Genomic DNA, 16,757 nt, shown 5'->3' on the forward strand with positions numbered 1-16,757 from the left:
CTCTCAAATTTCCTGAGAAAGTTCTCCGGGCTTGGGTTCTTAAGTAGAAAATGGTTCTTAAGAAGAGGCAATAAAATCTTGAACACCTGGTTCTTATCTACAAAAATTCTTAAGTAGAGGCGTTCTTAGGTAGAGGAACCCCTGTACTGTACTCCAAAAAATATGGTGTGTGTACTTGTGTGTCTTATGAGGAAATCTTAAAGGCCAAAGATTATTTTATTTACTGCTTATAGCAATGTTTTTCAATCCTAGCAACTTTAAGATGGGTGGAATTCAACTCTCAAAATTCCCCATGGAATTGTAATGTGATTTGGGGATTTGAAACCCACCCATCTTAAAGTCACTGAGGATAAGAAACACTTACTTTTAGGATTCCCAAATGCATATCAGCCTGTCAGATATTTGATTAAAGACCTCTTTGCACTAATATATTCTTATTTAACAAGATCCATGATGGGAGGTATAAATCAACACATGTGGAAAGTTGGAGAAGGCTAATTTAACAAAACCTGGCCTATTCTTCATTTGAGTCAGCAATAGTTTCTTTTTTTCAAGCCATATAGACAATGACATGTTTCTGTTATTTTGGGTATATATATTCGGTTTGATATTGGTATTGTGTTTTGTTATTTACACATGTTTTATCTTAAGATGGAGAAATATATAACCCGAACTCAAAACCCGAACTCAGAACAATCTACACATATATATATCACCTTGGTGTATTGAAGGAACATCACAGCTCCTTATTTGCCTCTCGGCCCAACCCAGGACCATTTCCAAGGCAGTTAATTTTGTTGATAGCCGACAATTCTATCTGTATGTGTCACATGTTTTTTTGCTGAATTTGAAAATTGAGGGAGACTAGGATAGATCTATTTCGGCCTTATTTTGGCTTCATCAGCTAGCCATACCCACTGGGACTTGAACCTGCAACCTTTGCCTTGTAAGGCAGAGAATTATCCTCTAGGCTACAGTATCCAATCATACATACATAGATACATACATACATACATACATACATACATACATACATACATACATATATATCCATCTTAAGATAAAACATGTAAATAACAAAACACAATACCAATATCAAACCAAATACATATGCCAAATTTCCATATCATTAATGTGCTTTAAGGAGTTTCTTTACTTTCTACCTTCTCCCTCCCCTCCGTTGTATACACCTTCCATTTTCCAGTATTCAGTGCCATTAAATTAGAAGTTTGATTATCTGAGGGACAATCTTCAAGATCCTATACTTTTTACTTTGTTTTGTAGAGACGGATTTTCCCAATCTGAACATGCAAGTAGGTCCACAACCTCAGTGAGATTGAGGATGGTGGTAATCCACAAAGACAGTAAAAGAGTTGTCTGTTTATGTGTCTAGTAGGTACACATTTAATTTGACTTTGAGACAAATAGGATATATAGCTAGCTAGACGAACATGGGATTCAGTACTTTGGTTTTTAGCATGTTAAGGTCAGTAGCTATTTTTTTCCATAGCCATCACCATGAGCCATATTAATATTTATTTATTGAGTGTAGTATGTTATGTAAGCAAAGCAATTACATTTTGTTAACCAGAATTTAATTATTAGCATGCACACCAGTTATGATGTATTTGGGAACACCACCAAAAAACAAGGTAAAAGACCTTTGTTGGTTTCTAATAAGTATCGTTTTAATGACTAGACTGACACATCTATGTAGATTTCTTTGCAAATATTCTATATTGAAGCCTTACTTCATTTTTTTAAAAAGCCTTTATAACCAGCCTTTAGCTTTGATATTTCCTGGTGATCCAACCTGCTTAGGAACAATAACTTGATGGCATTTGTGATTTCCTACACAGTTTTGTTAAAGCAGACTTGCTTTGATCCTCAAAAATGTCAGATACGACATGTGGGAAATAATGAAAAGACAGGGGTGGCATTTAAAATACCAGTCATTTGGGGTCTTTAGGCAAGAGTGTTTAATGTCTGTGCAAAATGGTTATGAATGTAATGTACTTCCATCATTTTATTATAGAATAGAATAGAATAGAATTTTATTGGCCAAGTGTGATTGGACACACAAGGAATTTGTCTTGGTGCATATGCTCTCAACGTACATAAAAGAAAAAGATACATTTGTCAAGAATCATGTGGTACAACACTTAATGATTGTCATAGGGGTCAAATAAGCAATGAAGAAACAATCAACATTAATAAAAATCAGTGTTGTTTTCTGCAAAGAAATTATTAAGGCTGCCATCTCTCCTGTATTTCTTCCTAGCCCCAGACATTTTTCAAAATGTGAGTAAAGACCAAAAGAAGAAATGACATTATTTAGTAGTACAGCCTATAATCTTGTCTTGCTGTATACAAGTTGAAGTATGGATGATAATGCAGTCAACTTTGTACTCAGAAAATAGAACAGCAGAATACAGGGGAGGATGATGCCTGTATTTTAAAATGAGCTTCTTTGCACTTCATGTAATTTTAGTGCTGAAGGCAGGAAGCAAATTATACATGCCCAGTAGACAAGCTGGCCATTCACAGAAGAAGACAGAGTTCGGAATTTAAACAGCTTTGCCACTGATAATTTGGGTGCTGGCTGAATGGTAGCTTTCATTGTTTACAAGATCAATGGTTTATGCCTGTCACTGGCAATCTGGCAGTATCAGAATTCACCCTCAAGGGGTTCTTTCAATGTGTAAGCTGTTACAATTTAGCAAGTTAGGTTATTAGAGGTATTGCTTTAGAATTTAATTTGTAATTAAGAGAGCTGGTTTGGAATGCAAATATCTGTTAAATACCTAATGGAGTTCACTTGATTTTATGCTGCCCTCAGTTATGTTTTGGCCTTATTACAATACACTAAGTACCAAGAACAAGCATTACTATGGGCATAAATTAGATTGCTTTTGCCTTTTTTGTTTGTTTCTTTGGTTATTTGCAAAATAATCCATTCTTCCCATATAATAAATATTTTTAACATGCTGTTAGCTTGTTTTCCTGTACATTTTGTTTTCTTCTTGTATTTCGGTGTTTTGAATTAAAGTTAATGATTGTTTCTACTGTTAGTTTGATGATTGGTTGTTATGGAAGGAGGTAAGATATAATATTAAACCAGCTCAGCATCTGGCACCATAGAAAAGGAATGGATCACAGGTGTGGGGGGGAGGGGGTGTTGGTTGTGTATATTTAATAAGGTATGCATGCAAGTTTTTTTCATTGTGGAATTGTTGTTATTTAATCATTGCTATACAAACGAGAAAGAGAGCTGAAGCTCTGGAATGAACAATTTGCTAGCAGTCTGCATAGCTATGACAACTCTACAAATGATAGTGATCTTCAGAGGAAGAAACACAAAGGTTTCTTTGGCACACCTGACTGAATTTTAAGTTGTGTGAGTTTGCATAGGCGAGCGGTCCAATTCCATTACCATAGTGGCAAATCAATTGGTTGAGGGCAAAAATGGAAGTGTTAAGAAAGAGGTACTTTATACTATAAATGCAGAATCTGTAAAGTGGAATACAGTAGTCCCTCACCTGTCGCTGGTGTTACGTTCCAGACCTGGCCGTGATAGGTGAAATCCACGATGGGGAATTTATCGACTGATAGTACTTATTTAAGTATTTATATTGTAATTGTTTGGTAAATTTTCATTGTTTTAAGTGTTTATAAACCCTCCCACACAGTATTTATTTTAGATACAGTATTTAATACAGTATTTACAATTTTAGATATTTTTTTTTTTTTAAAAAAACCTGCCGATCGAGTTCGGCAGGCTGTTTAAATCTGCCGATCGACTTCCTCAGAAACCCGCGATGAAGTGAAGCCGCAGTAGGTGAAGCGCGGTATAGCGAGGGACTACTGTATAGAAACATAGAAGTCTGACAGCAGAAAAAGACCTCCTGGTCCATCTACTCTGCCCTTATACTATTTTCTGTATTTTATCTTAGGATGGATATATGTTTATCCCAGGCATGTTTAAATTCAGTTACTGTGGATTTATCTACCACGTCTGCTGGAAGTTTGTTCCAAGGATCTACTACTCTTTCAGTAAAATAATATTTTCTCATGTTGCTTTTGATCTTTCCCCCAACTAACTTCAGATTGTGTCCCCTTGTTCTTGTGTTCACTTTCCTATTAAAAACACTTCCCTCCTGGACCTTATTTAACCCTTTAATATATTTAAATGTTTCGATCATGTCCCCCCTTTTCCTTCTGTCCTCCAGACTATACAGATTGAGTTCATTAAGTCTTTCCTGATACGTTTTATGCTTAAGACCTTCCACCATTCTTGTAGCCCGTCTTTGGACCCGTTCAATTTTGTCAATATCTTTTTGTAGGTGAGGTCTCCAGATCTGAACACAACTCAACATATGTTGAGATTTACCAAATAGTAACTCTCAAATAAATATGTGAAAAATTATCAATGTTAGATAATACTTTTCCGGAAAAAAATGATTGGTAAACAAAATTCATTTATCAAAACTGCGATCTTTGAGAAGGGCCCACAAAGAAACTGGCAATCATTAGCATGAAGACTGCCACTCTTGGCAAGATTGCTTTTCTTGACTTTGCTCCAATCATAAACTTCCCAAAATAACAGCTGGGAATGTAAGTGTACAAAAGGAACTGATGGTATGCATCACTTGTATTTCTTTCTTTCTCTTTCTTGGAAGTACATTGGGTACCTCCAAAGCATAGAACACAAAATGCTAGATAGTACCTTGCCCAAAGTCCAAGCAAAGGTGGGTGTCAGGGTTCCAAGTAACAACCCTAACTAAAGAAATCTCCAATGATTGGATTTCCTCAAAGTCACATTTTATTAGAGATGTCATATTAGCATATCTGGGGAAACCCGAATCAGAAAGCTTCTAGGGCAGGGGGCCCCAAACTTGGCAACTTTCAGACTTGTGGACTTCAACTCCCAGAATTCTCCAGCCAGCATAGCATAGCACGCTGGAGAATTCTGGGAGTTGAAGTCCACAAGTCTTAAAGTTGCCAAGTTTGAAGACCTCTGTTCTAGGGTTTCCCCACCCAAGGGAAAGTTCAAGTCCCTACTCAATACCCACAAGTCCATCACATAGTCCAACTACAGTACAGTCCCAACTGAAGATACCTCCCATTTCCAACCTCTCAAGTGCAGAGCAAGATGCTGTTATGATGTTGTTATGACTATGAATCATCCTTACTCCATATAATCCCCACTACCAGTTTTCCACACTAGGAAATTTGGTAGGCCTGGAGGCCCAAATATAGAAATAATTTCCAGGCATAACAGGCCGCCCACCCCCCACCCACCCATTCACCCACCACGGTCAGAAAGTGTAACCTGCAACGAGAGTAATATAGTGGTTAAAATTCAACATAATAATTGGTTCAACCAGTTTGGATTGGTTCAGGCGAACTGGTTATTAAGATTTTGCACACTTCAGAAAACCAGTTTACCACACCACTATCCTGCTGTTCCTTACTTTGCCTATACTCACAGCTAGGCCCAGCTACTTTACCTTGCCTATACTCACAGCTAGGCCCAGCTACTTTACCTTGCCTATACTCACAGCTAGGCCCAGCTACTTTACCTTGCCTGTACTCACAGCTAGGCCCAGCTACTTTACCTTGCCTATACTCACAGCTAGGCCCAGCTACTTTACCTTGCCTGTACTCACAGCTAGGCCCAGCTACTTTACCTTGCCTATACTCACAGCTAGGCCCAGCTACTTTACCTTGCCTATACAGCTAGACCCAGCTACTTTACCTTGCCTATACTCACAGCTAGGCCCAGCTACTCTGGGTCCTTCATTTGCCCAACCACATGGCCCAGCAGATCTCTGCCCCTTGCCTGCCTTCACTGCAGTCTACCACGCCAGCGATGCTTCCCCACTGATATCCGCATCTCACCCATTCTGCTCAACATGACTGCCTATAAAGGTAAGGCATTTGGCTTACCTTTATAGGTAAGGTCCACCTCAGGGTGGACAGGGTGAGCTGCCTTTTGGGCCTGGCTCTCACCATCCTTCTGCCCGCAATTCGCCTGCTTGCCCTTTGCCTCAGGTCAGGAGATCATGCCAGTTCCTGCCTTTCTAAAGAGACACCTCCCCCCCCCCAATGGCCCAGATCCCTCGCTAAGCGGATCTGCAGGAGATCCCCTCTAAGGAAAGGCCTGGCAGACTGACTCATAAGCAATCTTTGGAGAAGCTGCGCAGAGTGCTTTGGCGCTACTTGGCAAGCCCAGTTCTCACAGTTATTTAAGGCACTAAATAACTCACTTGCAAAGGAAAAGGTGCGTAGTTAAATTGAGAATAACTACTTCAATACTTGGGAGAACATTAATTAATTGTTGTTTATCAGCAGGACAATGTTGTATATATACAGTGTTCCCTCGATTTTCGTGGGGGATGTGTTCCGAGGCCGCCCGCGAAAGTCGAATTTCCGCGAAGTAGAGATGCGGAAGTAAATACACTATTTTTGGCTATGAACAGTGTCACAAGCCTTCCCTTAACCCTTTAAACCCCTAAATTACCATTTCCCATTCCCTTAGCAACCATTTAGATGATTACTCACCATGTTTATTTGTTAAAGTTTATTAAAAAAAATATTTATTAAAGGCGGATGAAAGTTTGGCGATGACGTATGATGTCATCGGGCCGGAAAAACCGTGGTACAGTATAGGGAAAAAACCTGCAAAGTATTTTTTTATTAATATTTTTGAAAAACCGTGGTATAGACGTTTCGCGAAGTTCGAACCCGCGAAAATTGAGGGAACACTGTACATCCTATTTCTAAAATGTCTCTTGTGGACAATTATATGTGGAGATCGTGAAGCTAAGGTTTTATCGATATTTCTATGTGTTTTTAGTACAATCCCAGCAACACTTTTAGAAATTAGAGCAAATAATTACTAATTGAAATTAAATAAATGAATATTAAGTGATAAACATATATGGGCAAACATCTTTTTTCTTCCCTGTGGAGAACTGCTCCTTAGGGAACTGGGTAAAAGAGCTATAACAACTACACACTTACATTACTAGCTGGAAAACAAATCTATTAAGACAATTCTCAGCATGTTCTTATATGTGCCCATTCTTTTGATTGATTATAGTTTGGAACTTCATGTAACATTAAGAATACAAGTGATTATGTGTAATCATATCAAAGAGAAAATTTTAAGAGATGCGGCTTCAGGTTAATTCTGAGATATGAGTATTATCATGCCTCCAAACAAATATACTTCTATGTAATTTTTAAAGAGGTGTTATTTATTAATTACCTTACTACTGAAATGCAATCAAAACAAATTTTCTCATCTAAAAGCATATATAAAACAAAAATTAAAACTTCTGTGTTTAGATTAAAACTGATCAGAATCATAATAGAAATAATCACATCAAAGCCTACCTAAAAAAGACAAAAAGCAAAATAAAATAAGATGGTATCAGGTATCCACTTAAGCAACAACTATGTTTTAGGCATTTTCTGGAAATCCAAGAATACCAGCATAAAATAAAATACAAAAATACATAAAAGTTTGCTACAGAATTGTACAGAATCACATAATTATAAAATATAGGTGTGTTATGCATAGAAATTAGTGGCATACATCATTCATACAGATCGTGATCCCTGGAAAGATAGTGTGTATTATTGTTCTGTGGGATAAATAAGATATAAGGATCTTTTTGAACAGAATGAATAGCAATTAAAAGTCCTATCTGAAATTTTAAAAAATCTAGTTCTCAGTGTGAAATATGTAATAAGTTGTAAGTGGGCTTGAAATATGATACACTAAAAGACAAATATTCATTATCTTTTTCTCCCAAGGTGCATGATTACCTGCTTATTTCTTGATACTTAAGAATCCATTTTCCATTTTTTGAATTAACAATACTGACATCCAAATGTCACAGAACAAGCATGACATTTGGCTTTCCACAAACTTTGCTCATACAGCTCAAATATGAAGCATGTTAATTAAAATAATAATATTTACAATTTAGCCTTGCAGTCTTAGTCTGTAATCCAAAACGCTTACAGGTGTACATTCAGCTGCTTAAAAGAAATAGCCTGGGATTTCTTTAAACTTATTCAGAAGGATTGATTGCAAAAGAGACCAACATTTCATCTATTATACTTAATCAAAAGTAGATTTGTTACCCAAATGTTGCAAATGGAAAAACAATAAAACATTTGTGTTCTTTAGAAAGTGGGAAGAAATTTCTCAGAAAATAGAAGAGGTGTTTCTATTTAATTTAGTGGCTCTTACAATTTAATAGAAAGACTTTAAATTCTTTGTAGTACAGTGACTTGATTTATTTATTTATTTGTCATACAAATACAGTATTGTATTGTAGTATGTTTAACATAATATAAGTATAAAGTAGAGATAGAAAAGATAAAAAGACACTAGGACAGGAACGGTAGGCACAAAGGCACAATATACCTATGCATATCATTGAATTCAAGCGTTAATATAATGTTTCATTGACAAAGAAGCATTTTGGGCCACTATCTGGAGGACAGGACATTGTTACAAGTGCAGAATTAATTATCATATTCAGAGATGGAGAGGAGAAGAGGGAGAAATGTACACAGAGAGATATGATATAGCTCCTTACTGGTACTTTTCTGAAGTTGCAGTTAATACAGTAAGGAATAAATATAGAGTGGGCAGGTATTTTGCACCCTTTTTCTATAGTAGAGAAATAATTAATTTCAAAACATTGTTCCATACTCCATAACTAAATTATTATTTAGAAGTTTGAAGTAATCTAAAATCATTTTGTGACCACAGTACTTAGATAATTGTTGTTTTTCATGTATAAATATATAACCTGGGTATTCATGAAATTGGAAATGGAAGATATTGTGACATGTGATATCTTAAAACAGTGATGCAGTTACAGCTAGTTACAGCGTTTTAATTATATCTACATAGCCTGATGACTTGGATTGATAAGAGATGTTAAATATCTTTCCAAGAAAAGAAATGGAAAGAAAATTAAGATATTTCATGTAGCAATTTCAGAGTTTATTTAAAATGCTGATATTATCTATGCTTTAGAGAAAATGAAATGAATTAGGTTGTGATCGTTTTTAGTGATAACTATGCTGAAATTTAAGAGGATGAGCAAAACAAGAGTGGGTGAACAATCCAAAATTAATGTTTGGGCTTAAAGACTGCAACTGTTACGAGAGTTTTAAAGCTAATTATAATCTTTACGGTAACTCTTAATAAGTAATTTCTTGTAAGTGGAAGCTAAGAAGATGACAGAGGCAGACAATGAGAAAGAAAAAAAATACAAATAGTCCTCAGTTAGTAACCACAATTGGGACAGGCAACTCTGTCACAAAATGAGATATCACATGACTGCCACTTTGCCAACTTCTCCACTCTTCTTGTCAGAAACTGATTGTGAAGCATGCAAATGGCAGTTATGGCACACCACAACAGTCTTGAACACCCACCAGTGTAAAGAACTCAAATGTGACCAAGGGAATATTCCAGCGCCAGTTCTAAGTACAAGGACCTGTTGTAAAGATACAGTGATCCCCCGATCATTGCGAGGGTTCCGTTCCAGGACCCCCCGCAACGAGCGGGTTTTAGCGAAGTAGCGCTGCGGAAGTAAAAACACCATCTGCGCATGCGCAGATGGTGTTTTTACTTCCACAGCGCTAGCGAGGAGCCGAAGATTGGGGGCCGCGCAGCTGTTTTAAAACGTCGCCGCCGGCATGGGGGGCTTCCTAGCAGCTGGCAAGCCTCCCATGCCGGCGGCGACGTTTTAAAACAGCCGCGCGGCTTTCCAATGAGTCCCGAAGACAAACGCGGAAGTTTGTCAGTTTGTACAGTGGTACCTCTACTTACGAACTTAATTTGTTCCGTGGCCAGGTTTTTAAATAGAAAAGTTTGTAAGAAGAAGCAATTTTTCCCATGGGAATCAATGTAAAAGCAAATAATGTATGCGACTGGGGAAACCACAGGGAGGGTGGAGGCCCTGTTTCCTCCCAGGAGATTCCTAGAGAGGCCCCACGGAGACTTCTCCCTGCTTTTTCCAGCCCTGTTTCCTCCCAGGAGATTCCTAGAGAGATCCCACGGAGGCTTCTCCCTGCCTTTTCTGGTTACAGTTTTGGAGGCTCGGATTTGTAAGTGGAAAATGGTTCTTGAGAAGAGGCAAAAAAATCTTGAACACCCGGTTCTTATCTAGAAAATTTCGTAAGTAGAGGCATTCTTAAGTAGAGGTACCACTGTATTTTAAAATGTAATGAGGATTTCTTCAGAGGGGGTTGCCTTAGACCATGGATCTCAAACTCGCAACATCACATTGCCATATCACTATGTTTTCCCCTTCGCGCAGCTGGAGTAAGTATGGCCTGTGCGTAATGCATCTGGCCCGCAGGGCCCCAGTTTGATACCCCTGCCTTAGGCTGTGGTTTAGATCAGGCCCCTATCATGTGAAATTTATATGTGGGTTAGAGGTGGGATAGAAAAGTCTAGAGTTGGCAGTGGATAACAAAAAAAATATTGCTGTAGCTTATATAACTATAGTTTGGCTTCTCTTACTATTTTAAATGGCTGTTATGAAGCATTAAAATAATGTAGTACAGGGTTCTTAGTGCCAACCAAATGGTGATAATAAAAATTGACCATGACCCTGAAAGTCATGGTTATTAGGAAAGGTGATATATTGTTGCAGTCCAGTTCTTCATAGATTTGGATGAAAAGATGGGGTATAAATAATCAAATTTAAGTTCTTCGAAATGGAGAACAGCATTAGATGGAACCACTAAGAGAATGCTTAGGAAACTACTTCAAGTTAAGAAATTGCTTTGGTGCCATGTGAATGTATACATGAGTGTAGTAATGGGCAGCCAACATTTTTACTGTCACTGTGGGTGTGGCTTAATTTGTGGGTGTGGCTTAATGGTCACACTTTCTGGCCATGTGACCAGATAGGAGTGGCTTGAACGATCATCATTGTTCAAGTGAACTGTAAAGTCCTCGACTTACAACCTTACCAATATCGTTCACTGGGGTGACAATTTGTTTCATGTTTCTCGCGCTCTCCTTTCTGGGTCAGCCCCCCAGCTCAGGCTAGGTAGCTAGTTGAACGGGTGCTGCCAGAAGCATAAATGCTGCCAGTGCTGCTTCCACCTCAGGCAGGAGGTGGCTGCGTGAGGCTGGAGGGAGACGGGAGGAGAGAGGGAAGCTCGTCCGAGACCAGGAAGGAGGAAAGAGGAAAAAAGCAAGGAGCACAGACATAGCAGCAGCAGCAGGGAGGGAAAGGAACCGAGACCAGTAATCCAGGAAATGATAGCTGCCGATCAGCTGGAGCTGCGCACGCATCTTCATTTCCACCGGTGGAACTGTGTTCCACTCCTTCCTGCCTGCTGCCCACCCCTGCATGAGTGTATGTGTGTATGGCTAAACTTGACTGTGAATGTATATTTCACCTCCTAATACAGTAATTCTCAGCATTTGGTCCCTAGATGGTGTTTGATCATAACTCCCATTATCCGTAGCTAGTGTAGCAAATAATTGAAGGTAAACAAGCAGGGATAAGGGTTTGAAATCCCTGAGTAGGGTTACTTGAGTCAGAAGCGATTTTATTTCCTGTCTCATTGGTGGTCCATCATGGTCTGAGGGATGGAAACAAGGCAAAAAAAAAAGGCTTTCTGAAATCTTGCATGGGTAAAAGTCCAACCTGGAATGCAACAGCTTTCTAAATTCATATGGCGTACTTGCCCTTTTATTTTCACACCTTTCAATGTCTGAAGAAATATAAAATGCTGCTCTTAGCAAAGAGCCCTGGGGGACTTTCCTCCTGGATGCTGCTGTGAAGGAGAATGTTTTACCATCACAGCCATGCACTGTTCCTGTAGAGATTCGCATCATGTACCACCTCTCTCTTCCCACAAAGTCCAGCAGTTCTAAAATAGATAGTTTCATTTTTTTTTAAATGTAGGAAGGAAGCCATTTTATACTATCCTCCTTAGCACATTAAATAATTTGATCAATCTTTTTGTTGTTTTAATAATGGTTACAGATGCTATGATTTCTTTACCACGCATCCTGTAATTTGTAGTTTAGATAACTAAATACAGTGGAACCCCGACATAAGAGCTGCTCTACTTAAGAGAAACTCGAGATAAGGGCTGGGAGGGGAGAGATATTTTTGTTCTACTTACAAGCCCAAATTCGAGATACAAGCGCCAAGGAGCTGTCTCCTGAAGCCAAACGCTAACTTCCGCGTTCGGCTTCAGGAGACAGCTGCGAAGCGGCGCGCGTGTTTTAAAAGGTTGCAGCCGGCCTGGGGGGCTCGGGGGGGGTGCTTGCAGCTTTCTTTCTTGCTCTTTTTCTTTCTCTCTTTTACCTTCCCTTCCTCTATTTCTTCTTTTCTTTCTCCTTCCCACCTTCTTCCCTCCCTCCCTCCCTTCACTCATTCCTCTCTTACTCTCCCCTTTCATAAGTTTCCTTGCTTCCTTCCTCTGTTCCTGTCCCTTCCCCCTTTCTTTCTTTCTTTTTTGCTTTCTTTCTTGCTCTTTTTCTTTCTCTCTTTTACCTTCCCTTCCTCTATTTCTTCTTTTCTTTCTCCTTCCCACCTTCTTCCCTCCCTCCCTCCCTTCACTCATTCCTCTTACTCTCCCCTTTCATAAGTTTCCTTGCTTCCTTCCTCTGTTCCTGTCCCTTCCCTCTTTCCTTCCTTCCTTCCCACCCTCCGTCCATTCATTCACCCATTCCTCTCTTGATCGCTTAAAGCCGGTCCCTGGTGCAAAAAGGGTTGGGGACCTCTGTCCTACAGGATTGGGTGGCAGAGAAGTTGAACATATGTAAATTTAAAAGTTTAAGAAAGTTTACAAGTTAAGTGAAAGAAACTTCATTATTCATTTATATGTACATGTACATTTCTTCATTAAAAACATGTCTTTCTGCATAATTTAGACTAACTTTGTGAGTTTTTTGAGGGCTGGAACCAATTAAAATTATTTACATTAATTCCTATGGGGAAAAGTCGTTCGAGATAAGAGCTGCTCGACTTAAGAGCCCAGGTCCGGAACGAATTAAACTCGTATCTCGAGGTACCACTGTAATGATGATGCCTGCAAAATATTTTCACAACTGCAAGCCAATGTTTGTTCCAATGTTTTACTTTGCGACATGCCTATTTCTATGTAAGTTTAGAGGAGGAGGCCTAAGAGAATGTATCTATATGTCTCTCTTCCACGTTTTCTGTCCATTCCAGCTTTTCTTCTTACTTCATGCCATAAAAGCTTAATTCAAGCTTAAATGAAATGGCTATAGGTTGGCATCAGTTGAATCTCTTAAAATATAGCATGCAAATAGAGAAGACTCTTTGCAATCAGTAAGATTGGTAGTAGGGCATCTGGTAAAGTGCCAAGAGTGGCTCATACCCAGAATGACACAAAATATTTTGTTATCTGGGCCAAACAGCATAGGGGCCCTAGTGTCTACAAAGAAAAATCTAAACGCTGTAATGCCCAGCCGGTGACTCACCCCCGGCCAGGATTTGCGGCAGTGCCATGGAAACGCAGCCCTTGGTGTAGCCGCCATCTTGGAAAGGCCGGGATCTTGCGAGATTCCCCGAGATCCCGGCCATGCCTGTCATCGGCGCCGGCCGATGACGTTGCTGGGGTGGGGCCTGCTAGCCCTTTATAAAGGGCTGTGCAGGCTCGGGGCTTCCTTTTCGTCCCGGACAATGAGCAGGCGAACACCCGCCCGCCCTCCCTATCTGTCAGTGTGCTACAGGGGTTGCCCTTATGGGGCCGAATAGGAATTTTTGGCGGTCTCAGTATTTTTCTGCGACCGTTTTTTTGCCTATTCCACACTGCGGTGCGGGACGGATGGTTAAAGGGTGTCTTCCCTCCCCGATTAGTTCTAATTGGCTTACCTCTGGTCATTGGGTTGGCAGGTTAGGGGCGGAAATTGGGAAGGGTTTAGCAAGTGCGTGTTCTTTGTTGGGCATCCTTGGGGATGATTGGCAGACTCTCTCCAAGGGCTCATGGTGGCTTTTAAATCAGCCTGAGCAATTGGGGAGAACTTGCCTCTGGGTCTCGCCCATTTCAATTCCCTTCCAGAGATTGGACGGCGAGACCTCCCACATGCATGGCATGGCTGGGGTCCAGGTGAGGGCATGGCCCCTTCACCGGGATCAGCATGGAGCTAAGCCCTAAGTTGCCCCGGAAGTTTTTATTACGTCATTTCCCCCCCGGAAGTATTTCAGTTGACCTCTGCGGGTCCATGTTAGGTTGAATTAAATTAATTTAATTTAATTAATAAAAGTGACCCAGTTTAAATCCAGCTCTGTGTCTGCATTGTTATTCCGCCTCTGCTGAATACACTGAGAAATAGAACATTCATTTGGGACTGCAGGGTGGACCACAACATGTAGTTATTTTCTCTACAAAATTTAGGATGAGTTTTTAGGAATTACCATCAGTGGCCTCACTCATATGCTGTCTTAGACACTTACAGCTGCAGGAAGGTTTGAGCCTGGGCTCATCTGAATTGCCTGGTTACCTCATTGCCAAACGAGCATGGCAACTATTTAGGGAGAGAAAATCACAAATCATTGACCTCTATTAATCCTACACTGGCGTGTGTGAAATAGCTCTTCATTTACCGTGTTTCTCAACCTGGGGATTGGAACCCCTTTGGGGAACTGTTTCGCAGGGGTCACCTAAGACCATGGGGAAAGACAAATTTCCCATGGTGTTCGGAACTAAAACTTCTATTCTGGCACCTTGGAACTTATTTTTACAATGCGACCAATCAGGTGTTCACAGTGGGGCGTGTCCCTCTGACTTTCCTGCCAATCAGCTTAAAGCTCTGTTGGGAGAATTGGCGCTACACTTATGGTTGAGGGTCACCACAACAAGGGGGCACAATCTGAGGTTAGCTGGGGGAAAGATCAAAAGCAAAATGAAAAAAATATTATTTTACTGAAAGAGTAGTAGATGCTCCCAACAGACGTGGTTAGTAAATCCAAACTAACTGAATTTAAACATGCCTGGGATAAACATATATCCATCCTGTTCTGTTGGGCTCTCTGGTAGACTTCTCCCAAAAATTCACAGGTGCAAATTTCAGACACACACACGTTTGAAAATTCAAAACAATGTTCTTTATAATGAAAAGTCACTTACACTAAGACCTCTTTTGGTATAGCCAAGAGCACTTGTCTCCAAACAAACTGGTAATTTGTACAAGTCCCTTATCAGTTCTGTGATACTTAGCTTGCAGCTGTGAGATAATTCACAGCCCTTCTTCTTTCATAAAGTGAAACACACTTTGCTCGGGATTAGTTTCAAAGTGGGGGGAAATCAGCACACAAAAGGTCAAAGTCAGTACAGCAGTCACGAAACACAACGCTCAGATAATCCTCCACAATGGCCAAACCCACAGGCTGCTATTTATAGCAGCCTCACTAATTACCACAGCCCCACCCAACCACAGGTGGCCTCATTTTCTTTGATTATAATCTCTCAGTTGTTGCTGCCTATGCATCGCTCTCCGCCTGCGTGGCTGTATCATTAACTCTTGTTCTGAATCCAAGGAGGAGCTAGATAATTGATCTCCTTCTGAGCTGTCTGCCACACTCTCCTCCTCCCTGTCACTCATGTCTTCTTGGTCAGAGGAGCCTTCATCAGCAGATTCCACCGGGGGGGGGGGCAAAACAGGCCTGCAGAATGTGGATGTCTCCCCCACAATGCTTGGGGCAGGAGCTGGGCCAGAGCTAACCACAACACCATCCTAAGATAAAATACAAGAAATAGTATAGAAGCAGTCTAGATGGGCCATGAGGTCTTTTTCTGCTATCAATCTTCTATGTTTCTATGAGGAACTGTATTAAGGGGTCATGGCATTAGAAAGTTTGAGTACCACTGATAGGGCTTGTAAACTGACTTTATGGTGGGGGGGTCAGTCATATAGAGTAGATATGATATCGTATGAGACCCTTGATTTTATATTTGTTCTTCAGTAAAAGATTCTACCGGTAATTAATATTCTCTGGTTTATAGTTTTGTATTATGTATTAGCTACAGAAACAACTATCCGAGCTGGATGAAGATGACTTATGTTATGAGTTTCGGCGAGAGCGTTTCACAGTCCACCGGACTCACCTATACTTTCTACACTATGAGTATGAGTTTGCTACCGATAACACTGATGTTACACTAGTGGCACAGCTCTCCATGGACAGGTAAGGAATTGTAATGTTATGTTCTCATAGACAATTTATGCAAATGTAATTACTTCCAGTTGGTGGTTTTAGAAAATTTTCTATGTAATCTCTTGGTGGAAGAAATGATATTTTAAGCCTTTTGGCAGTAAATAGCACAGTTGTTTCCTTTTCTTTTGAAGTACTAGCAGTTAGACTAACAAGAAGTAGAAGATCAGGCTTAGAGTGAGAAATTTCTATGATGTACATTTGAGGCAAATATGTGCTTGGAATGGATTGATTGGTTTTGTTTGCAGTTAGGTTAAATATATGGAATTACTTAAAAAAGGAATAACCAAGTAATATTGAATGGTAACTCAAGAAGATATTTTCATTAATTCATTAATTTGTTTCTGCATCATAGTTCCCTTACCCAAGTTGTATTGATGATTTTCTTTCTAAATTAGTTTTTTGACCCACACATATAAGAAATACAGATCTGTCAAAGGCAACACCTTTGTGTAGATACACTAATCCTTATCTCAAGTCCAACTGGCTTGGAGAATGCACCACCTCTAA

At 39.8% G+C, this 16,757-nt stretch overlaps 1 protein-coding gene across 1 annotated transcript in view; it reads left to right on the forward strand.

The window, feature by feature from the left end:
* LARGE1 (LARGE xylosyl- and glucuronyltransferase 1) overlaps nucleotides 1–16,757 on the forward strand; it is a 447,356-nt gene that overhangs the window by 377,458 nt on the left and 53,141 nt on the right. The window contains exon 11 of the mRNA XM_070756235.1: nucleotides 16,057–16,220. Coding sequence (XP_070612336.1) covers nucleotides 16,057–16,220 — 164 coding nt within the window. The remainder of the gene's footprint in view (nucleotides 1–16,056; nucleotides 16,221–16,757) is intronic.

This window comes from Erythrolamprus reginae, chromosome 6, assembly GCF_031021105.1.
Source record: "Erythrolamprus reginae isolate rEryReg1 chromosome 6, rEryReg1.hap1, whole genome shotgun sequence".
Taxonomy (NCBI): domain Eukaryota; kingdom Metazoa; phylum Chordata; class Lepidosauria; order Squamata; family Dipsadidae; genus Erythrolamprus; species Erythrolamprus reginae.